This window comes from Lycium ferocissimum, chromosome 5 (genome assembly GCF_029784015.1).
Source record: "Lycium ferocissimum isolate CSIRO_LF1 chromosome 5, AGI_CSIRO_Lferr_CH_V1, whole genome shotgun sequence".
Classification (NCBI taxonomy): Eukaryota; Viridiplantae; Streptophyta; class Magnoliopsida; order Solanales; family Solanaceae; genus Lycium; species Lycium ferocissimum.
In genome coordinates, this window is record NC_081346.1 from 7,971,132 (window position 1) to 7,995,072 (window position 23,941).

The window sequence follows — 23,941 nt, forward strand, 5'->3', positions numbered from 1 at the left end:
CGTATCCAGAATTGATGATTGATGTTACCCTGGTTACGAGGCGATGTCTTTCATGGACGGTTTATCCGGTATAACAAATTCGCATGGCACCAAAAGATGAAGAGCTTACTTGCATTTCGTACACCCAAGGGTATTTATTGTTACAAAGTGATGCCTTTCGGTTTGAAAAACGCTGGTGCCACATATCAAAGGGCTATGCAAAATATCTTTGATGATTTGCTCCACAAAAATGTTAAATGTTATGTGGATGACTTGGTGGTAAAATCAAGAAAAAGGAACGACCACTTGCAAGACCTGAGAATGGTGTTCGAGCGACTTCGGAGATATCAACTTCGAATGAATCCATTGAAATGTGCCTTTGGAGTTACTTCTGAAAAATTCCTTGGTTTCATTGTTCGACATCGAGGAATCGAAATTGATCAAGCCAAAGTTGATGCGATTTTGAAAATGCCCAAGCCTCAAAATATTCATGAGTTAAAAAGTCTGCAAGGGAAGCTAGCTTACATTAGGAGATTCATTTCGAATTTGCTTGGAAGGTGCCAACCATTCAGTCGTCTCATGAAGAAGGGCGCCCCTTTCAAGTGGGATGAGGCATGTACTAATGCCTTCGAGAATATCAAGTCATATTTAATGAAGCCTCCAGTTCTAGTAGCCCCTGTACCTGGAAAACCATTGATACTGTACATTTCAGCACAAGAAAGGTCGGTTGGAGCGTTGTTGGCCCAAGAGAATAGCGAAGGGAAAGAAAATTCTCTTCTTACTTGAGCAGAATGATGACACCTAATGAGCTGAATTACTCGCAATTGAAAAGTTGTGTTTGGCGCTAGTCTTCTCGATTCAAAAGTTGAAGCACTACTTTCAAGCTCATAGTGTTCATCTTATTTCCAGGGCAAATCCCATTAAGTTTGTGATGTCAAAACCAGTCCTCAGTGATCGACTAGCAAGGTGGTACCTCCAGTTTCAACAATTTGAGATCACATACATCCCTCAAAAGGCTGTAAAAGGACAGGCATTGGCGGACTTCTTGGCGGATCACCCGATACCTGATGATTGGGAGCTAACCGATGAACTTCCTGACGAAGATGCAATGGTCGTTGAAATTCAATCTCCGTGAAAAATGTACTTTGATGGTTCTGCACAACGTGATGGAGCTGGTGCTGGTGTGGTGTTTGTTACTCCGCAGGGAGAAGTTCTACCATACTCCTTTACTTTGACACAACGTTGCTCCAACAATGTCGCTGAATATCAAGCACTAATACTTGGACTTGAAATGGCGTCGACATGAAGCGATTCTGCGGTTGTAAGTCTTTGGTGACTCTCGGTTGGTGATCGAATCAACTTCTTGGGACGCTACGAAGTCAAGAAGCCCGAATTACTCCTTTATCGTGGTTATGCTCGGAAGTTGATGGGATGGCTTGGTGATGTGACTCTTAGCATGTTCCTAGGAGGGAGAATAAGAAATGATGCTTTTAGCTGCTCTAGCTTGGCTTACCTGCACGAGATCAAACAGTGACTCTGTCAAAAATGGGTAGTACCTCCCGTCAATGAGGATGAAGGCGCGGAAAGCGAGCTTGAGCATCTCGTAAGAGCTTTGAAGGCGCACGAATGAAGGCGGCGACAACCCATCATTGACTACTTAAGTTATGGGATACGCGAAGACTCGAAGAAGAACCGAGATTCGTCGTCGTGCGCCTCGATTCCTTACTATAAGGATACCTTATATAGAAGATCTTTTGAGGGGATACTCTTGCGATGTTTAGGGGAGGATGAAACTATCCCGAAGCTTTGCAAAAGCACATTTAGGAGTATGTGGATCACATCGATACGGACTAAAGCTCCACTTCCACATAAAAAGGATGGGATATTATTGACGACGATGGTGAAAGATTGCTTGGACTATGCTCGAAGATGCAAGGCTTGTCGATTTCATGTGAATTTTATACATCGGTAGCCCGAAGCATTACACCCGACCGTCGCATCTTGGACATTTGACACTTGGGGTTGGATGTCGTTGGTCCGTTCGAAGTCTTCGTGGACACTTGTACATCTAGCTCGCATGCCAGATGGGTACTTCTCAAAATGGCCGAAGCTGTCGCTCTTAAAAAAGTGAAGAAAGAGAATGTTGCGAACTTTATCCGGTAAATATCATCTACCGCTTCGGCATTCCTCGTTACATAATAACGGACAATGGCAAGCCATTTGATAACAAATTGATGAACAAGATTTGCGATCTCTTGACTTGAAGCAACGTAAATCTTCTATGTATCATCTTTGCCGCCAACGGTCTAGTCAAGCGTTCAATAAGACTTTGTGTAACTTGTTGAAGAAGGTTGTCTCCAAGTCCAAATGAGATTGGCATGAACGAATGGAAGAAACTTTGTGGGCATATAGGACGACTTACCGCACACCAACGCAAGCAACCCCATATTCGCTTGCTTATGGAGTTGAAAACGATCTACCCTTGAGCGCCAAATACCTTCTCTACGACTTGCTAATTCAAGAAGGGCTGACCGAAGAAGGAAAATGCTCGATTGCGTCTTGCGAGTTAAGAAGCACTTGATGAGAAAAGGGCTGGAGGCTCAACAAAATCTTGAATGTTATCAAGCCGTCTATCTCGTGCCTTGACAAAAAGGTTCGCTTGAGGTCCCTTCCAGTGGGAGATCAAGTCCTTGCTGATGAAAGACCCATCATCGTTTCCCATAAGTACGGGGCAAATTCACCTCAAAATGGGATGGACCATATGTCGTGTAAGAAGCATATTCAAGTGGCGCTTACAAGCTTGTTGATGCGGATGGCTCCGAGGATCGATCACATCAACGCAAAGTTCTTGAAGAAGTACTATCCTTGAATAAGATGATACTCCTGGCCCGCAAGAGTATAAACTGTGCACGGCATCCCAAAAAAAAAAAAAAAACCAGTCCGCTAGGTTGAAAATCTCGCAAGAGGCGGCCTAGTCAAAAGTTAGGACACAAAGAAAAAAGAAAAAAAAAGTCCGCTAGGTTGAAAACCTCGCAAGGGGCAGCCTAGTCAAAAGTTAGGACACAAAGAAGAAAAAAAAAAGTCCGCTAGGTTGAAAACCTCGCAAGGGGCGGCCTAGGCAAAAGTTAGGACAAAAAAAAAAAACTCATCTTTTCTGAACTACGGTATGACTTGATCCTCTTCACCGAGGTACGTAGGCGCTTAGAGTTTTATTTTAAGTTCAGTCGCATGAGTTAAAAAAAAAAAAAAAAAGCATCCCCCTATGCGTTGTTCAAAATGCAGTTCGCCTGACTAGGCGCATGGAGATCGTACATACAAGCATCCTTTTGCTTTAATTTGGACTTTCACTAAATATCAGTGGTCCAACGAAGGCAAATCTCCATGACAAATGGGTTTCTCAATGGAATATTTGTAATCTCTTAGCAAGTGGTTAAATCAAGGAGTTAAAAGTACGCAAAGCCATTGTTCTCAAATTGAAGGCCTCAAATCCGGTAACCCTTTGAGTTGAAGTCCAAAGCCATCGCAACGGCAAGGCGAAGCCTTCAAATATGTTAGTCTTCAAGCTAAAGTTTTAAATTCATCACGTCTGCAAGTTGAAGTCTTAAAATCCAACAAGCCTTCAAGTTCAATCCTTCAAATCCATCTAGTTTTCAAGTTGGAATCTAAGGTGGATTTCCCGAATTTATCTGGAATGATCCAGAGGGTTTCCAACTTTGATTTTTGGATACATATTAGATTAGTAAGTCTAGTTTCCTGAAAATTTAGCGGCTCATAATTTTGATGTTCCTGCATCGAGATATGAATTTTCTCAACGAAACTACCAAACCTGAAACTATCGACGTTTTAGCATGTATTGTCAACTTCTTGAATTTATCTGGAACTATTAGGATTGTCGTTGGATTTGATTTTTGGATACATACTAGATTTATGAGTCTAGTTTCTTGAGAATTTTGCGTCCCGTGATTTCAATTCCCCTACGTCGAGATATGAATTTTTTTGGCGAGACTGCTCGAATCTGAGGAATATTGGCATTTCAGCATGTAGAGCCAAATTCTCGGATTTATCTGGGATGATCTATATGTTTGTTGACATCGATTTTTGGACACATGCTAGATTTATGAGTCTAGTTTCTTGGAAATTTTGTGGCTCATGATTTCAACGCTCCTACATCGAGATGTGAATTTTTTTGGCGAGACTGCTCGAATCCGAGAAATATTGGCGTTTCAGCAGGTAGAGCCAAATTCTTGAATTTATCTGGGATGATATATATGTTTGTTGACTTTGATTTTTGGACAAATGCTAGGTTTATGAGTCTAGTTTCTTGAGAATTTTGCGGCTCATGATTTCAACACTCCTACATCGAGATATGAATTTTTTGGCGAAACTGCGCGAATCTGAAACTATCTGCGTTTCAGCATGTAAAGCCGCCCGCAAGAACTTCGAGACATGAACAACAACATTTAAGATAAAGCAAAGCTCAATACAATAGCAATGTTCAATGAAATAAGTAAATGGTCCTTGATGTTTAAGCACAAAAGAGATATCAATGAGAGCGCGGTATAAACCAAAACGCAAGAAGCTTTTATTACTATCGAGAACATCAACTAATCAAAGGCAGGAAAATAAAAGGAGAGCAAGAAAAAAAAAACGTTCCTATAGACTAATCTAAATATAATTTATAATTGATTAAGTCTTGGCGCATCGCTTCTAGACGCTCCTTCTTCTGCTCCAAATCAATCAAGTCGTCAGCATTCGATAAGTCTACGTCAAAGCATGCATCGAACTTCATTGCTAGCGATCGAGGCTCTAATTTGGCTTCTTCAACTTCTTTCTCGGTGACTTCTAAGAGGGCTTCTAAATCTCTCTCTCTTTTCGTGACTTCTCTATCTTCTCCTTCACCTTATCTAGGGATTGATGGATAGGATACTTACGCAAGCTTTCGTATTCTTCGAGCATGGCATTCGAAAGACGCTCTCCAGCTGCTATAAATGACTCTTTTCTTGCAGCTACCACATCCTTATCATGTAAAGTTGATCATGCCTGGTCATATGAAGCAGCAAACTCAAAGAAGGAGTTCAATAATTTTGTCAAAGGTGAAACATCCACATCCTTGCCATCCATCGCTTCGAGGATCACTCGGATCTCATCTTCAAGGGACGAAGCACAGTCTACATCACTTCTCGAGAGCTTACCTTGAATCGCCTCCCGAAGAGTAGAGATAAACTTCTTTCGATAGTCTAGGACAACCTTCTTTTCATTGAACACGGACACGGTTTCGCCGGACGCTTGTGTATATCGAACTCAATCTTTTCTATAACTTCATCACGGGAAGGGAAGTTGAATCATTTCCTACTCTGGCTGTAAAAGGTGGTTGCATTAAGTCCGGACCAGATATAGACTCAGTACTATCTTGTGACCCTTCTCGTTGCAATACTCTGAGACCACTTGACTACACAAGAAAGATGAATAATTAGTAAAGGTCACTGAGGTATACCTGGTAAACTAAAAGTTTATTTTATCATACCTCTCTTTAATAGGAGCTGTCATAGTCTTCGAAAGGGCTACCAATGCTATCGAGATTTCAACCACGAAGTTTTAGTATCTTCAAGGCATTTTGCTGACGTGCTTTCACTCTCTTAAAGTTACGACTCTCCATTCTTTGCTCTCGCTCTTTTCTTGGGATAGTCTTTTGGAAGAATAGACGACTTGAGCGAGGCACTCTTTCTTATAAAACATGCGAAGGCAATTGGGCTTCCCTTTCCTTGAAGCCGCTTGAGACAACTTAGCATTTGAAGCCATAAGGATATTAGTATTGGGGACTTCATTTGCACATACTTCATCTGATTCTTCCGAGGTGCGGTAGCAATTGGCCCAACAATATTCATTAAAGTCGCAGGTGTTTGTCAAGGAAATCCCCATGCGTCTTCTTCACCTCGTGTCCGGTAGTCGGTGAAGAGGTTTCTTTACATTGGAAGTGATTGAAGGAAAAAGCTTGCTGGTGACATAGATCGATCCATCGTGCAAATCCTCCAAAACATGAGCCACTTCGTCTAGAGATACATCACGGACATCATTTCCCAAAATGTGCTTGTTTTGATAAAACCCAAATTGACACCAAGCGATGTGGACTATATGGCTCAATGATGAATGAATTATCGCACCTCAGAGGGAGATAGTTAAAACGGATATTCATAAAATAACTTGACTCCAGTTCTGGCGCTCTACCACCATCTACATAATAGTAAGGGTGAGAATTATTTAGCATGGTTGATGTCCAAATCGCGCTTTCCCCAATATGAATGCGTCTTCTCGCGTCGTTTTGTCAAAATACTTTGCACCGCTTCCCACGAGTAAGCCACCATCTTTCGGGAATAGATGGTCCGTAGGTAAGTGGATAATGAGTCTTAAAATAATGGGCGAGCCGATATAAACATAATGAATAGGAAAGCAAACTTTAATTTTTGATCAAGTTGCGAGGAAGATGAAATCTTATTCAAGCCATTGTAGATACTTGCCAAAGCCCCCCCCGGAATAGCAAGGCGAGCATTCCGTCCGCTCGCCGTCATGCTTGCTATCTTGAAAGTCACCTGAGCCGAATGAAATCACCTTTCTTGTTGGGAAGACGAACGACGCACAAGACAAGAAAGCGCCAAATGTGTGTCTCTTGTCATACATCACCCTGCTTGGAAAATACCGCGTCTTCCGTGTTTAACCATGTTGTCGTATCGGGTAAAGTCCCGTGGGATTATGTGTCGATTTGAGACGACGATTTCTTTTCCTTCCTTGGTGGGGGGTTCATACCTTAAAGGTTTCTTGCACTAAAATTTTATCCACTTGCTCAATGAGACTTCTTGGTCAACACCCGGAGATGATGGAAGGGCTGCGAACAAATATTCTGAAGCCTAGAAACATATCTTGTTCTCTGTGGTCTAATCCTGTAAGTTCCTGCCTCGGAACTAGCTTCTTCATAAAGAGAACCCCGAATAGGTAAGCCTCCAAGAACATGTAAGTCCCAAAGGGAAATGGATAATTAAACGGTAAGGAGTGTATTCGTCTTGGGGCATAAGCCGCAAATGCTTGCAGAATATCCGAATTGCGATCGTAAGTAAAAAGTGAAGCGTAAACCGCATCATAAATCTTAGCGGTACCCAGATTTCTTGACTCCTCCCAAGTATATCTTGACCCATTCCAGCCTACTGGAATGTGACGATACTCTCAGTTTACGTCGGTGTCTCTCAACTTATCTACTCTCGCTTGAATTATACGACGAGAAACTAAGCACGGTAGCACAGACGCAATGTTGGCATGATGATGGTTTGGTGCTTGGAGTGACCACATCTTGGATGATCGATTAGAATTTTGGGTTTTCTCCGACGTCCAATTTGCCATATGAAGCGGATTCCTCAAAGAAGGCCACGGACTCACATATCGCCCAGCTAGTATGGTATGAATCAAGAATCTAGTTGAGAAAAGACATCATTTCCCCCTGGAACTTGGCAGCAAAACTCACTTTAGCAACTAAACTTAACTGGTAATTATTTACCCCCCTAAACAACTTAACTGATAATTATTTACCCCCCTTAGCGGCCTGGACCAGTTGAGTGTATTACACTCGCGCCATGTCATTGCCACATCATTGCCAGGTCATTGCCACGTCAAAAATTACCAACTCTTCATTTTTTTTTTTTCTTTTATTATTTTTTTCTCTTTTTTCTACTTTTCCTCATTCTACAACACCGCCGCCCCGCCACCAACACCGCCGCCGCCCCCACCTCTTCCGCCCTCCACCCCCACTTGTTGCGCATTGTGATTTCTTCATTATTGAAGAACATCACCCTCACCATATCAAGTCGAAGTCACCGTATTACATCACAGAACGTTTTTTAAGGTGTCAAACAAGAAATTGATTAGGTTGAAGCCTTCATATACACACAATTTCATTAGGATATCGTAGGCAAGTACATGCTTGTCTTCTTTAGCAATGCCATAAACAGTGAAAGAACGTAAATACAACTATCCTTGTGGTGAAAGCACGTTTCATTGTACAAATTTTCCATTACATTTGTTCTTTAGGAAGTATAGGGGGAGTGAGATTCATTTCTCCTCCAATGAGCCTAATCTAATAAATAATTAACTTTCGATAGAAGGAGCCAAACAATAAGCATTCAAGGATATCTGGCTAACTCCCGCATTTTCATATTTTCTTTTGTTATTTCTCTATCGGTGATGCTTTCCTTTCCAAAATACTAACTCATTCGAACCGAAAATCACCACGGATCAATGTATTAAGTTTTTCCTAATACTAATAACCAGACAATACGCAATATAAGAAACGATATGAGAACGAACCGAGCATAACTAAACATAACTAAAAAGTACGCCCCCTCGGCCGGACTTTTAGTTAAACACAACTAAAAAGTCCACGCCGGACCTGCATAACTAAACATAACTAAAAAGTCCCTCAGGCGGACTTTTAGTTAAACACAACTAAAAGTCCGCCGGATCCGGCATAACTAAATATAACTAAAAGTGCCCCCTCCAAGATATTCGACTTGCATTTCTAAGAAAGTATGCCTCGGATCGGCTTGCATTTTAATCTTCTTATGCGGATAATGTTCAACTCCATGTTTAATCTCGGTTTACAAATTAACAACAATTAACATAAGTATGAATTCGACTTGAGACAAACGACCCAAGTAATAAGCATTCGAGGATATACGCTAACTCTGCATTTTCATATTTTCTTTTGTTATTTCCTCTATCGATGATGCTTTCCTTTCCAAAATACTCAACTCCTCTTGAACCGAAAATCACCACACGGATCAATGTATTAAGTTTTCCTAATACTAATAACCGGACAATACAAGAATATAATAAAACGATATGAGAAAGACGAGGCATAACTAAACATAACTAAAAGTCGCCCCCTCCCGGCGGACTTTTAGTTAAACACAACTAAAAGTCTGTCGGACCGCGCATAACTAAACATAACTAAAAGTCGCCCTCGGCGGACTTTTAGTTAAACACAACTAAAAGTCTGCGGATCCGGATAACTAAATATAACTAAAAGTACGCCCCTCCAAAGATATTCGGCTTGCATTTCTAAGAAAGTATGCCTCGGATCGAGCTTGCATTTTAATCTTCTTATACGCAGATAATGTTCCAACTCACATGCTTAATCTCGGTTTACAAATTAACAACAATTAACATAAGTATGAATTCAATTTCGAGATAATGCAACCCATAATTCCAAATCCACCGTTTGAATAACAATAACAATTGTCATTGTTATTGTTAACACAAATAACAATATACCATGCCCCGCCCCCCTCTTCCGCACGCTGGGTGCATTCAATTGATAACAATAATATTTTTGTCGGAAGACAAGAATTGTAATTTGGTACACGGTGAAGATTGTTCCTTGAATATGTAATAAGAAATTAAAGTAACTAGAGCTTAATAACAAAACCCGAACAACACTAGAGAGAGAAACCAACACAATGAACAAAGCAAATGTCAATTTTATGCAAATGTCAACTTTATGCATTTGAATGGACATTTCACTGGCTGAATTTGAGCCGGGTTTGTTAACTCAACAAATTTAATCTCTTTATTTGTGTCAAATCAAACCCATAAATTAAATCTATATACAAAGAAACAAAGCAGAAGAAAAAAATAGTGGGAACTGAAGTAGAACGCGAGAAAAGAGAAGGGAAAAGAATAAGAAAGAAAAGGAAAAAGTTAATTTAAAATAGAAAATAAAATATTAAGAAAATCTTAATATATCATCCAATTAGAAGATGACATCTACCAGATTGGGATCACTTTTAGTGTTTATTTTTTTCCTCCCACGCGCTTTTAAGAGATTGAGTAACTTACTTTTGCGTCACCGTTAAGGGGTAAATAATTATCGTTAAGTTGTTTAGGGGGGTAAATAATTACCAGTTAAGTTTAGTTGCTAAAGTGAGTTTTGCTGCCAAGTTCCAGGGGGAAATGATGTCTTTTCTCAATCTAGTTTGGTCCGCGCCATCTTCAGTCTCAACTACGAGATACCTTAGTTTGGTGGATGGGGAAGTGTAGTGTCTGAAGTAAACCATCTCTTCAGCGCAAAGGACAGAGAAGTTATTAGTAGCAGACTTGGACGTATATCCATAGGTACAAAGACCTTGACAAATGAACTCCCTAAATTCTTAAGACGGGAACGAGTGTCCATCCCTTTGCGCCATAAGATTACCTTACCGTTCTTAGGGCGGGGACGAGTGTCCATCCCTTTGCACCGTAAGATTATCTTACCGTTCTTAGGCGGGGACGAGTGTCTATCCCTTTGCGCCGTAAGATTACCTTACCATTCTTAGGGGCGGGACGAGTGGCCATCCCTTTGCGCGTAAGATTACCTTACCGTTCTTAAGGCGAGGACGGAGTGGCCATCCTTTGTGCCGTAAGATTACACTTACCGTTCTTAAGGCGGGGACGAGTATCCATCCACGTGCCCGTAAGATTACCTTACCGTTCTTAGGGCGGGGACGAGTAACCATCCACGCGCCGTAAGATTACCTTACCGTTCTTAGGGCGGGGACGAGTAACCATCCCTTTGCGCCGTAAGATTACCTCACTGGTTCTCGGCGGGGACGAGAATCCATCCCTTTGCGCCTCAATAGTACCTTCTTCATGCATGGATCATTCTCTTGAACAAGAACTCATCATTGTCGTTTGGACAAAACCAAAAAAAAAAAAAAAAAGAAAGAAAGAAGACGACAAAGAAGCGTAAACGCTTAAAAAAAAAAAAATTTTTTACCTGTCAAAGGCGGACTCTGGTTGATGCTAACAATAGTAACAAATTAGAGCAACCGGCCCCTCATATAGATAACCAAAAGTGGTTGTTGCTATGTATATTTACGATGTGAGAACATATGTTTAAGGCGGCAGCTAGCTATTGTTTGTTTCGAACATGGAATAATTTGTCTGATTCTTCCGTGTCCGAAAGGAACTCAACTGGGAGTTGTTTGATTTCTACTTGGAATGATCGGGATCAACTAAGAATATCCTACAATGCTGCTACGTGTGTCACTTCAAAGCAATTAATGAGGGAGTGAATTGGAGCTCACATGCAGCTTTGAATTCAATATATAAAAGGGGACATTTTAGTTAAATTTGTTTACTCATGATAGCCACACGCGAACTGCACATAACCTAAGTCCTTCCTTGATTTGGTAATATTATTTTGAGTTACAAAATTGGAAGAGGCATGCGTGAATAGATAAATAAGACCTGTTTTACTTATACTTCAAGGCTTGTCTCCGAATTAAGCAAATCTATGCTCCCCGACAAATCTTGAAGTAGGGGGCATTTGTGGACAATGATATTTTATTAAATTTAAATCCGCAAGAAATTCGGATTATATTCAAAATATATTAGTCCAAATAATTAAATTATAGGCTAATATAATTGGGTTAATTATTTAAGTCCAATAATACGGACTTAATTAAAGATCCGATTTCTATTGGGCTAGTCCATTAATTTGGGCTATAAATAATGAGCCCACTTTGCTAAGCCCAAAATGTCATCTTCCTAGAGGCCACTTTAGTGTCACGTGTCAAATGACGTGGCACGCCAAGTCAAACAAAGAAGCCTATAGGGTCATGACACGTGTCAAAATGATGCGGCGTATGCCTAGTCAAATCAAAGGCCAATGAAGATGCGCCGTGTGTACAAGTGATGTTCCGACCAATCAAATATCGGCATGTCGACTTAATTCGATTGGTCGAAAGAAAGGTTCGTCCTTATCACAACTCCTCCATCCTACAACTATAAATAGGGTCTCATAATTCGGAAAGGGGGGACGAAGTTCTAACGAGAAGCCGGGGAGAGCTCGTGGATCAAACGCGCATGATTTCTGCAAGTCGAAAGCATTCAAGCACTCAAGTATTCTCTAGAAGTTCTAGAGATCCAGACGAAGATTCAAGACCAAGCTCAAAAGCCCTTGAATTCAAGTCCAAGTCAAAATCAAATCTATCAAGTTCAAGATCAAGCTCAAAAGCCCTTGAATTTATTGTTGAAAAGGCGAATCAGAGGAATCATAGAGATTGTAACACTCATATTTTGAAATCAAATACAACGATTGTTGTGATATTTTCCTGTCTTGATTATTATTTTCTCGATTGCGAATTTTATTGTCTACAAGTGTGTTTGTAAGATGTAGCTGTTGTTGAATGTATTTGTAATTGTCTTTTCACAAATACATTTGGATGCGCCGGCGTCGGAAAACGACTCTATCTCCACGTTCCACTGCTCTTAGATCTGCAAACGACTAGATCTGCAAATTTTTGTGTATTTTCACGACCGGATCTGCAAATTTTGGATAGAAAAGCACCAACTGCAAGTGGAATCGCATCCAATATAAATGTCTTTGTTCGGCCAAATTTATCAGTCAGAGCTCCCCCAGTAAACAAACCAACAAAGGCACTCGCAAGAACTGTGCTAACAATCCATCCTAATAAAAGCAATAAAAAAAAAATTGGTACTCCTATATCTAGATAATAAACCAAAGGAAGTAAACTGTAAGATGAGTTGTGTGTAGTTTGTAATTTAGTTAGGATCTCAGATTGGGTTTGACGGTTGGGCTTATACTAACGGATTTAGTTCACATTCTTTTTTGGCAAACTTGCGGCTGTCTTAGGTAGTGGGGGTCACGGCGGCGGAGGCCGTCGTGGTGGTGCTTATGGCGGCGGCGGTTGTAGTGAGGAGGGAGAGAGAAAGTTTTTTAGGGTTTTGAGAAGATGAAAATTTTGAAAAGGGGTAGTGAGTGGGACTAGAGAAAGATATATGTATTTGAGTATATTTTTTGATATAGCTACCAATTGTAATTTAGAAAAGTGAATTAGCCACTAATTATAATTAAATAAAAGGGTAGTTATTATTAATAATTAGGTCTTAAAAGAAGCTACAACCAGTAAAAATTCCTTCAGATTTCAAAATTTTGCATGCATTTCATCCAGACTGGTCCTTAATTTTGCCTATCATATTTGTGGGCTTTAATTTTTTGGCCTTGGTGCTTATTTAATTAAAATATTCAGATATGCTTCGCTCAGCATAAATTTTATAACATTTTTATCTTTGGAAACTTTTGCTCCGCTCGGCACAAGTTTTGTAGAAATTAAGTTATGAAGGACAATTTGCATAGTATTTTTGAGATTATGTTGAGTTTTGAAAGTTTTGTATTTTCCGGCATAACATGGGTGGATGTGATGTTACATATGCCCAAGCTAAATGCTAACTATGCTGAGCGAAATCTAAACTTATGCCTTTTTCTCAGATGATGTAATGTTGAAAATTTTGTCTTGTTCGGTTTAACTTGTGTGATATTATGATACACATGTCGAAGCGAAACCTTAACTATGCCGGCCGAAGTTTAGTTCATGCCGTGCCAAAAGGCAAAAATTGAAGACCGCAAATTTGGCATTCGTTCTTTTGCCTGTTGTGTACCAGAAAATTAGATTCGGCCCCAGCCTAATTAGTTAGGCAGGCCAATATCATGCAGACATTTACGGTGTTTGTTGGTTTGATCCCCCCAAATAGAACCAAGAAGTTCTTTCTCCCTTATGTCGGTGGCCATCTTTTTTTCTCTTTTCGCCACTGTCGGTGGCCATATTTTAGGTAACCAAACTCCTGGTTTCCTCTATTCCCCAATTGTATTAATCTAATCTCTGCGGACTTGAATGACTGCATTATTTGTCCTTTTTGTCTTCGTGGACCCAGTGTTTGTATGAGTAAGTAAATTTCGTGATTAAAAAAAAAAAAAAAAACTCATTTGAAATGAAAAGGAAAAAAGTTCATGAGAATTGGAGTGTCAATTTTCTTACATTTGAAAAGAAAAGGATAACAATTAATTGGAATTATTGGGGTCAGTTGCACTTTTGTCCCGCTGGTCTTTAATTTTTAATCATAACAAGCAACATTGACTTGTATTATAATATTCTATAAGTTATGTCCGGCGTTCTTAAAGAACTTATACTCTGCATGTATAAATTCGATTCTGAAGGGCAAAAATCAAAGACCAACCCATTTGAAGGACCAACCGTTCAATTAAATGGAATTTGTGAGTACATAAAATCCAGTTGTGTTTAGGCTGGAAAACGACATCGATTTTGATTTATATTTGAAAAAATCAATTTCATATTTGAGTTTTTGAAATACAAATTCAAGTTTCAAAATTGGGTTTTAAGCAGAATGATTGCCGTGTACTTCGAAAAGGTGGTTGGTCCCCTGAAGAATGATGGAAGTGAGCCTACCACTTCATTTCTTAGTCAAGGAGAGGAAAAAGACATTTTGACTCATTAGCCGGCCCTCTCCTTTACGTTTTATGTTTTCTGTGGTTCTGTGCTTTAATTGCGCCTTAACCAAATCAATTTTCACTTTTCTTTGAATTCTTGCTCTCCTTTTCCCATTCGAGTTTTAGTTTTGTATAATTAACATGGGCGTCCCATGTTTGTTACGGGTTTAATTATGCTCAATATTTTTGTCACAATTTATAAAACTTATTAAAATTTTAAATTTATAATTTCAAAAGTAAAATATATTCCAAGGTCAAATTCATCAAATTTAAATTATGAATTTGTTTCTGAAATACAAATTCATGAAATTTGTTTACCCCACATTGTGAGATTTCACTGGTTATGTTGTTGTTGTTTCTGAAATATACTAACAATGAATAGTTCTTTTAAATTGTTAGATTAAATTGATTTATAGCAATTGATAAACCTTCATACTAAACTTAATATAGAAAATTAATTAGTACTCAGTAGTAAACTATAGCATGTTAAATTGTATTGATAACCATTGTCAATGTATGTAAATAGAGCTTGTTTATTTGGTTTCTTCATGTACGTGTGAAGGTCATTAAGCTCAAGAATAAATAAACTATAAAAGAAAATGGGAACTCATTAATAAGACGGTCCTTTCTCATATATGGACTAGGGAGTCAATACAAATCTTCTTTGCCTTTTGCTAAGTCAATTGAAGTTGGAATACGTCGTTATGTTACTGCCATCAATTCGGGTTAAGAATATCAGATCATGAAATAATCAAGCTTCATAATTTCTTCCAAATATACATCAACTGCCCCTCAGGGTTGAATATATTATATTTTCTAGCAAATTTTAAAGCCAAATATCTGTAAGTTCAAACATTCTAAACAAATTGCATTAAATGGTTACATACTAGTCCAGAAATGCCATAGTATCAGTTATGCTAAGTTTTCAATATCTCAGATGAGTCATGGTAGATTAACTTAAGATTAGAGAGCTAAGTCATGAAAATCAATTTATGTTCCTTTTGCTATATAATGGTCAGTGGCGGAGCTAGGATTTTTCACTAAGGAAGTTCAAAATATGAAAAATTAAACACACGAAGAAGTCAAAGGAGGTTCAACGTCTATTATATATACATCAAAATAATTTTAACCATGTATAACAGTGTAATTTTCCGCTAAAGGGGGTTCGGAAGCCCGTTCTCCCTTCCTCCCTCCGCCCCTGATAATGGTGAGATGTCCACTTTACGTTGTGCATACTTTGACTATTCCATTAGATATTTGTTATCTCTCACCAACACTGTCTACTAAAACTTAGGCAAATAGGAGTAAATCACCTAATATTTTTTGTTTTTGTTGAAATGAACCTGACCTGTTTTTTTTTTTTTTAACAAAAAATATTTTGTAATCACTTAATTATAAAAACAACATGATTTAAATTGCTTTTACACAGTGCATAAAATGTAGTAAATATTAAGTACTCCGTATCTCAAAAACAATTGATGTATATCTAATCACACTGAAAGTACAATGTTTTTACAACAGGAGAGTAATTTATAAGTAACATTTATTTCAAACACAATGAAATTGCGTATTCCTCGGGTTAGATAGCTCATCCGCCTTTTCTAATTTATTATTATTACAAGTAACGCTCGAAGAGGAGAAAAAAATGAATTTGAAAAGAGTTAGGACCCGTTTGGCCATGAGAATTTTTTATTTTTTTTTGAAAAATTATTTCACTTTATTTGGAAATCAACGTCTGGCCATGAAAATTCTAAATTTAGAATTTGAAAAACGTTTAAAACCTTATTTTCATTTTCAATACATTCAAACAATTAAATATTCTTTACAAAAACTATGACGAAATGCAACTCCATCTTCAACTCCAACTTTAAAATTTCAAATAAAGCGAAAAATATTTGATTTTCATGGCCAAACGCTACTTAATGACATGTTACATCACGTGGCACCGCTCTCTTTATTCAGGAGTTTCACTACGCGTAACACAACACGGGCACCACCCTTTCCCTTTTAATTCCGTTCATATTAATTCTTCTATATAAACTCCTCTCTTTTTACAGACACAAATATTCATAAACGCTCCATCTATTTTCAGTTTAATTTTACACAAAAATGGCAAGAGCACCTGCTTCTGTTTCTCCTGCTTCAACCCCACTTCTAAAAGATGAGCTTGACATAGTTATTCCCACTATTAGAAACCTTGATTTCTTGGAAATGTGGAGACCTTTTTTCCAGCCATACCATCTTATTATTGTTCAAGATGGTGACCCTTCTAAGGTCATTAAAGTTCCTGAAGGGTTTGATTATGAGCTTTATAATCGTAATGACATAAACAAAATTTTGGGTCCTAAGGCTTCTTGTATCTCTTTCAAAGATTCTGCTTGTCGCTGCTTTGGTTACATGGTGTCTAAGAAGAAGTATATCTACACCATTGATGATGATTGCTTTGTAAGATTTCTAACCCCTTTTTGTAATTGTTCTTAGTTGTGTGTTTACTGCTTTAATTTGTTCTTGATCTGCTGAATTTTGAATGTTAAAGATTGGGTTTTTATTTCTTGTTTGATGTTATTAAGCGTTATAAGTTTTGATTTTAATTTAGTTACCAGGCTAAATTTCCTACTCCTGTTTTTTCGGCACGAGACTCTTGATCTGCTAATGTATTTAAGATATTTGGAACATGTTGATGTTTGTTATTTGTTTAATATTAATATAAATACTAGATCTGATGTTAATTTTTAATTGTGTGAGTTTATTCAAATGGCATTACAGTAAATTTTGTTGCATACAGCTAATAGATAACATTAAATTTTGATTTGGTCACATATTACTTTTTTCTAACTAATGGCTGCAAAAAGAAATGATGCCTGCTTCTCATTCTGGTTCTGATATTTGATCTTAAAGATGCATTTTATTGAAAATCAGTATTTTACCTGAGACCCTTTCAGATTTGAAAGTACTTAATCAATGCTTTATTCCAGATTTGTAAGTGTTCTTGCTTACATTTAGTGTTTTATCATAAGAAAATGATCTCTTATGATCAGTTATATACAAAAATCTCATGTGTGAAAAGGGTCGTATAACTAAAATAAGATTTGTAAAGGATCAGATCTCAATGTTTATGAGGTGTTAACGGAGATGGTATTTGTTATTAATTGGCAGGTAGCTAAAGATCCAACAGGCAAGGAAATTAATGCGCTTGAGCAACACATCAAAAATCTGTTGTCCCCATCAAGTCCATTTTTCTTCAACACATTGTATGATCCCTACAGAGAGGGTGCAGATTTTGTCCGTGGGTACCCATTCAGTCTCCGTGAAGGTGTACCAACTGCAGTTTCACATGGTCTCTGGCTCAATATCCCTGATTATGATGCACCTACACAGCTTGTCAAGCCTCTTGAAAGGAACACCAGGTAGCATCCCCTTCCTAGTATAGCCGCCCACCAAAATAATAGCTGACAAATGTATATTTTTTGTATATTTTATGCATAATAGTGTATATTATTTATATGTTTGGCTAACGAATGTAATTTCTTTTGGTCGACTGGCCAAATATGGAACTTTTCCTTTCATTTTCTTGATCTTAACTCCTTAATGCAGTCCCTAACCATGTGTTGTTGACTTTTTAAGGTATGTTGATGCTGTTATGACAATCCCTAAGGGAACCCTCTTCCCCATGTGTGGCATGAATTTGGCATTCGACCGTGAGTTGATTGGCCCTGCAATGTACTTTGGACTCATGGGCGATGGACAGCCTATTGGGCGCTATGATGACATGTGGGCTGGCTGGTGCACCAAGGTAACTAGTTCCATTGCCGGCTTTGGGAATATACTGTCTAGAGGCAGATCCATGATTCAAACTAGACTAAAGTTATAGTGATTTTGAAATGACTAGTTCATAATTAACATTTGCCAACATTTTAGTGATTTTTTATACACACATCCACATTCCATGCCTGCCTTTAATACTGAAATGGGATTCCTTTTTTTTTTTTAATTATTTTATTATTTTTTGTGTGTAGGTGATATGTGATCACTTAGGATTGGGAGTGAAGACAGGTCTGCCATACATATGGCACAGCAAGGCCAGCAATCCATTTGTGAACCTGAAGAAAGAATACAAGGGTATATACTGGCAAGAGGAGTTGATTCCATTCTTCCAATCTGTTGCCCTCCCAAAGGACTGCACTTCTGTCCAAAAATGCTACCTTGAACTCTCCAAACAAGTGAAGGCAAAGCTTGGCAAGGTGGATGATTACTTTAACAAGCTGGCTGATGCCATGGTCACATGGATTGAAGCATGGGACGAGCTCAATCCATCGGCTGCCACTGCGACTGCTGTCAAATTACCCAATGGTAGCACAAAATAGACAAATATAGAGTATTATCGCGCTTAGCTCCCCTTTGGTTATAGGCGGTTGTATTACTATCATCATTTTCTGCGTTCTAGGCTTTTTTCTTCTTTTTTTTTTTTAAAATTATATTTTGCAGTGAGGATGTTGTTATTCTTGTTATGTCCGGAGAGTTGAGGACAATATCTATGCGACTATGCCATTTAATTTAAATCAAAACCATCATTATTATAATTTTTTTGGACCTGCCGGCTAAACCCGTCAACCGTTCGGGTTAACCGGTTCAAACCGGTAACCGGACCGGTAAAAGCGGAACCGGTTAACCGGTTCCGGTTAACCGTTTATTATATACCGGTCCGGTCTCAATTTTTTTGGAACCGGAACCGGTAAAACCGGTGGAATTAATTTTTTTTTTTTTTTAAATAGAGTGGTTGGGCTGCTCTGTTGGACCGTTGGCCAACGGTCCATTTGCAAAAATGGCCGTTGCCAAACGGTCCCAAACCTATATTTTGGCCCCCCAACCCTCCAAACTTTTTTTTTTTAACACTTTAACCATCCCCCACCCCTATATAAACCCCTCTCCATTTTCATTTTAATCCACACCAATTCACTCTTCTCTTTCTCTCAAGTCTCAATTATAGTTACTTTGCAACAATTAGTCACTTTAAATTTCTCGCAATTAAATATTATAAATTCTTATTATAGTTTCAATTATTAATTTTGCAATTATAATATTGTTGGTGGAGTTGGTGATTTTGCAACAATCCGAAGTAGTTTTGGTGGATTTGCAATTCTAGCCGCTTTCACTTTGTTGGAAATTAGTCCGGCAATTTGGTACCTTCGTTCCAACTCTATCTTTATTTTTCGCAATTTAATTCTAGCAATTTAATTTGTTGCAATTTATTTTCTTGTGATTTATTGAGTGTGATGTAAATTAATTTTATTTAATAATGGCGAAGAGATTTAGACGTAGTGCCGGTAGTAGTAGTATTGTTAGGGGTGGGTTTAATGAGGAAATATTTGTGGAAGAAACACCTAATTTAGGTATTGATGTAGGTGGAAATAATCCACTTTTAGGTCATGAGGCAATGCAACAACATTATATCGACACTTTTAATGAAATTGATAATAATGATGATGATGATGATGAAACACAAGCCCCCGAAAATCCCATAGGAGATACAGGTCCTGCACAATCACATACACAAGATAAACCGCCTAGAACTCGTAAGACAACCGCTAAAATTTGAAATTTTATGACTAAGGATAAGGAAAGCCAAACAGTTAAATGTAACATATGTAAACAAGTATTTGCTTTTAGGCAAGGAACTAGTAAGGATGGTGGAACGGGTACACTAAATGGTCATATGAGAAAGAAACATATGGATGTTTGGGGAGAGCAAACGGGTTCAAATGTGGGGGATATTCAAATGACGATAGACCCACGAACCGGTAAAATTTTTAAGTATGATAAGAAAAAAGAGCGTGTAGAAATAGCTAAAATGGTAGCTTAAGATTGTTTACCATTTTCCTTTCCTTCGAGTTTGGGGTTTGTTACTTACATTCAACGTTGTTATAATCCGTTATTTGAGGGTATTCCTAGAAGTACTTGTAGAGCGAATGTTATAGATTTGTATTGTTACACCTCGTAGTTTTGTATGTGAAATCTATTAGGCATTAGTTGTCTAAGTGTAGACGTGGAGCACTTCCTAGGATATGGGAGATTGTATGCACCTATCTCATGGTTACGAGGGTTTAAGCTCATATCATGAGCTATGGAAGACTATAGGGCCAAGCAAATCAAAGAAAATAAGTTTGTCGAAAAATTGAAAGAAAAAAAAAAGGTTGGCAGAATCAAGGATAAAATTTTTGGGTCAACTTTGGAGGGGTATATTTTCATGCATATTAGGAGTTTTAAGGTGTTTCAAAATCCTAAAATGAAGTTCGTCGAGTCTAGTTTCCAACGCAACAACCCGCTCATCGATAGGATATCGGAGTAGAGAATTATGGACGTTACAATTTAGGCTGACAGAGCAGAAACAACACTGCTACAGTGCTGCTACAGTACTGCCGACTTTGAGCCACTATAAAAAGGTTAAAAACCTCATTTTTTCCATCAAAAACTTCTAAAAATTTCCAGAAAATTCAGCAAGTGAAGAGGCTCTTACATCACATAAAAGGTGAGGATTTTGAGTCAATTTCAAGTTACGGCGTATTAATCAAGGTGCTGGCAACGTGTAGTCTCGTTTATAATTTCATTCTGTGTTGGAGTTGGCTTGGAAACAAAGTAAATATTGAAGATTTTGCTACTTTGGTAAAGATAAGGTATGAATCATTGAATCTCTCTTTATCAACGTTGATTTAGGAATATTTACAAGAATAAAAGCTATAGTTTGTTGTGTTGATGTTGTTGGCTTATGGATGGAGATTTGAAGAGAGTTTTGGATGAGAATATACATATTTATCTTGTAGAATATTGAGGATGTTGTTGTTGGTATTGTTTGGGAGTTGTTTTGGTATTTAGAGGAAGTATATGATATAGGGGAGATGCTGCTCAAATTTTCGTAACCCAAATTAGTCTTCAATAATTAGTGCTTATAAGTTGATGGAAATATGATGAAAGTATGATTAAAGATGTATTTCTCGATATATAGGTTCGGGTGAAGGGCAAGCATCGGTGTAAGGAATTCTTTAAGTGGTGGCTTGACGGATAAGGTATGTAAGGAGTTCGTTTCCTTCTTTCTTTGGCACGAACCCAACTAGAACATGAACATAAGCGTTCCATAACAACTTCACTCCATTCTTATGCTATGTATTTCAAATCTTAATGCCTTACTTATTTGATTGATTCTTACCATATTATCATGTTTTTCACCATTAAGCTAATTCCTTGGATTCGATACGAGCTCCATGATTCATTCGGAGGTTATGACCTTATGTCACTCCGAAAGGTCGTTGTTACTTCACTGGCTCATTATGCATGGTATATATGTATGTATGCACTATTTTACTACACCAAGCCGCGCTATAGTCGGCCGGGTACGGCACCTATTGTGTAACCACTGATCAGTTGGTATTACACCCCGAGTCCCGAAAGGGCCGGGTATGTTACACACCGAGTCCCGAAAGGGCCGGGTACGTTATACACCGAGTCCTGAAAAGGCCGGGTACGTTATTATAATGATGCAATATATATATATATATATATATATATATATATATATATATATATATATATGCTTGCATATGATTTTAAACTCATGCATTGTATACTGTACGTTCTCAAATAGCAGTTACTTCTATTGTCTTTGTATCCCCGTTTTGCTTATGTTATTGATTCCGACCTTACATACTCAAGATTACTTTATCCGTCTCGACATCCCACGCAGACGGACGCCGCATTTCGTCTTTGCGAGCACCGACAAGGTTATTGAGGAGCGACCGCAGTAGGACTTTCTAACTTCAGCGGTGTTAGCAAGTGCCACTTCTCCGACTCTTTGTCTTTTGGTATTTTTCTGCTAGTGTGGTATATGTTCATATGTACACTCTTAGAGGCTCATAGACATAGTGGGATATGTAAATATTATGTATGGCCTTGTCGGCCTTGTTTTGGGTTTTGGATACTTTCTGATAGCCTTGCCGGCTTTATGACATACTTTATGTTGTGGCGACCTTGTCGGTCTGCATATATACATATGTGTTGAATTATCGGATATTTCTACATTGGGCCTTTTCTGCTTGCAGGTGTTCTCTGAGTTATGGTATGTGATGTTCTAAGTATCTATTAAGTCAGGTGATTTTCGACTTACGGGTCGGAACCCGTCATACTCCTCATTAGGGGTGTGACAAAAAATATAGATTTTATTTGCGTCATGTATTTAATTCTTTAAATTGTAATGTTTCTCTTACCTTTGATTTGGGTCTTAGTCTTAACAAGTTAGATTTTTTTTCTATTACATGTCATTGGGTTGATGATAATTGGGTTATGCAAAAAAGAATTATAGCTTTTTTATATGATGAAGGGAAAGATCGTCACAATGAATAAAATATATGGCTCATTGAGTTTTCTTCTATTTACGTGTGTTCATATTTTTACTTATATTAAGTTAGGAATATACCTAAAATATACTAAGAATATACTTATAATATACATCTACTTAAATTAAAAATTAGAAAGTTATATACTTGAAAAATAACTAAAATATACTAAGAATATACTTATAATATAAATATACTTAATTTATAAAATATGAATTTATAAACTTAGAAAAAAATTAAGCTATAAATAACTTAAGTTATAATATATAAGTATATATATATACATATAACTTAAACATATATATATATATATATATATATAAGTTATAAGTCAATATAGTATACATATAACTTAAACATATATACAAGTTATATATCCTAAGTATATTGATATATATAAGTATATTCTTAATATATATATATATATATATATACGTATATCTTCGTATTCGTTAGTAGTAAGTAAATATATAAACCTTACTTATAAACTTATATAACATATGTAAATATACCTACAATATACTAATAAATACTATAATATACAAAAAAAAAGAAAAAAAAAGAGGTTTTTGACACTTTTGAACCTGACCAGTCCGGTTTCGGTTATTTAACCGGTAAACCGGAACCGATGGCCGGTTCCGATTTTTAAACCGGAAACCGGCCGGTTTAATAACCGGTTACCGGTCCGGTCCGGTTCAAAGCGGTTAACAGGCTTGCTGCCGGCTGCTTTGGACTTCAGAAGCATATTCTTTAGCAAGTTGGCTTTTGTTTTCTCCTCATAATTTCTTTACTGTTTAGCCTAGCTAACTTTCTGAGTGGAAAAGTCAAAAGAGAAGAAGACAGGTTGGCCTAAGAAAAATCATCAAATTGGGACGCCATAATATCAATTACCCTTTCTGAAATTGCAACACCTAGAAAGGTACTTTTGCTTCACTAGCCAATCAATTAGGGATAATAGCAACATTGTTATAACTGAAGGAAAAAGACGTTTTAACAAATACTATAATATGTTCATATGTTATGTTTGGTTATAATCAGAAAGATGCCGTTTTACCATCACCAAACTGAATGTTATCTTTTGAAGAATAGCTATAAGATACCGCAGCTAATAATTTTGGCATTTCTACAGGCAACTAGATTGGCAAAACAGGTGGAAAAATGGCACTTAAAAGGTTTTTTAAGCTGATCTAAATATTGAGACGATATCTAAGTTTAGAGTGTGCGCAAAGTGTCAAAAAAAGGGATTAGA

The 23,941-nt window shown here is 37.7% G+C and overlaps 1 protein-coding gene across 1 annotated transcript; it reads left to right on the forward strand.

Annotated features, from left to right (window-relative positions):
• The first annotated feature begins 16,325 nt into the window (after positions 1-16,325).
• LOC132055779 (UDP-arabinopyranose mutase 3) lies at positions 16,326-18,888 on the forward strand. The gene is made up of 4 exons (XM_059447763.1): positions 16,326-16,753; positions 17,465-17,715; positions 17,933-18,101; positions 18,325-18,888. Exons 1-4 carry the CDS (start codon positions 16,418-16,420, stop codon positions 18,670-18,672), a joined length of 1,104 nt encoding a protein of 367 aa, XP_059303746.1. The 5' UTR covers positions 16,326-16,417; the 3' UTR covers positions 18,673-18,888.
• The last annotated feature ends 5,053 nt before the right edge of the window (positions 18,889-23,941 follow it).

Bases quoted from the DNA above. Each gene is read 5' to 3' on its own strand.
- LOC132055779 (XM_059447763.1), top strand. From the start codon at position 16,418: ATGGCAAGAGCACCTGCTTCTGTTTCTCCTGCTTCAACCCCACTTCTA. The intron at 16,754-17,464 runs GTAAGATTTCTA...ATTAATTGGCAG, and splicing joins CCATTGATGATGATTGCTTT to GTAGCTAAAGATCCAACAGG. The intron at 17,716-17,932 runs GTAGCATCCCCT...TGACTTTTTAAG, and splicing joins CCTCTTGAAAGGAACACCAG to GTATGTTGATGCTGTTATGA.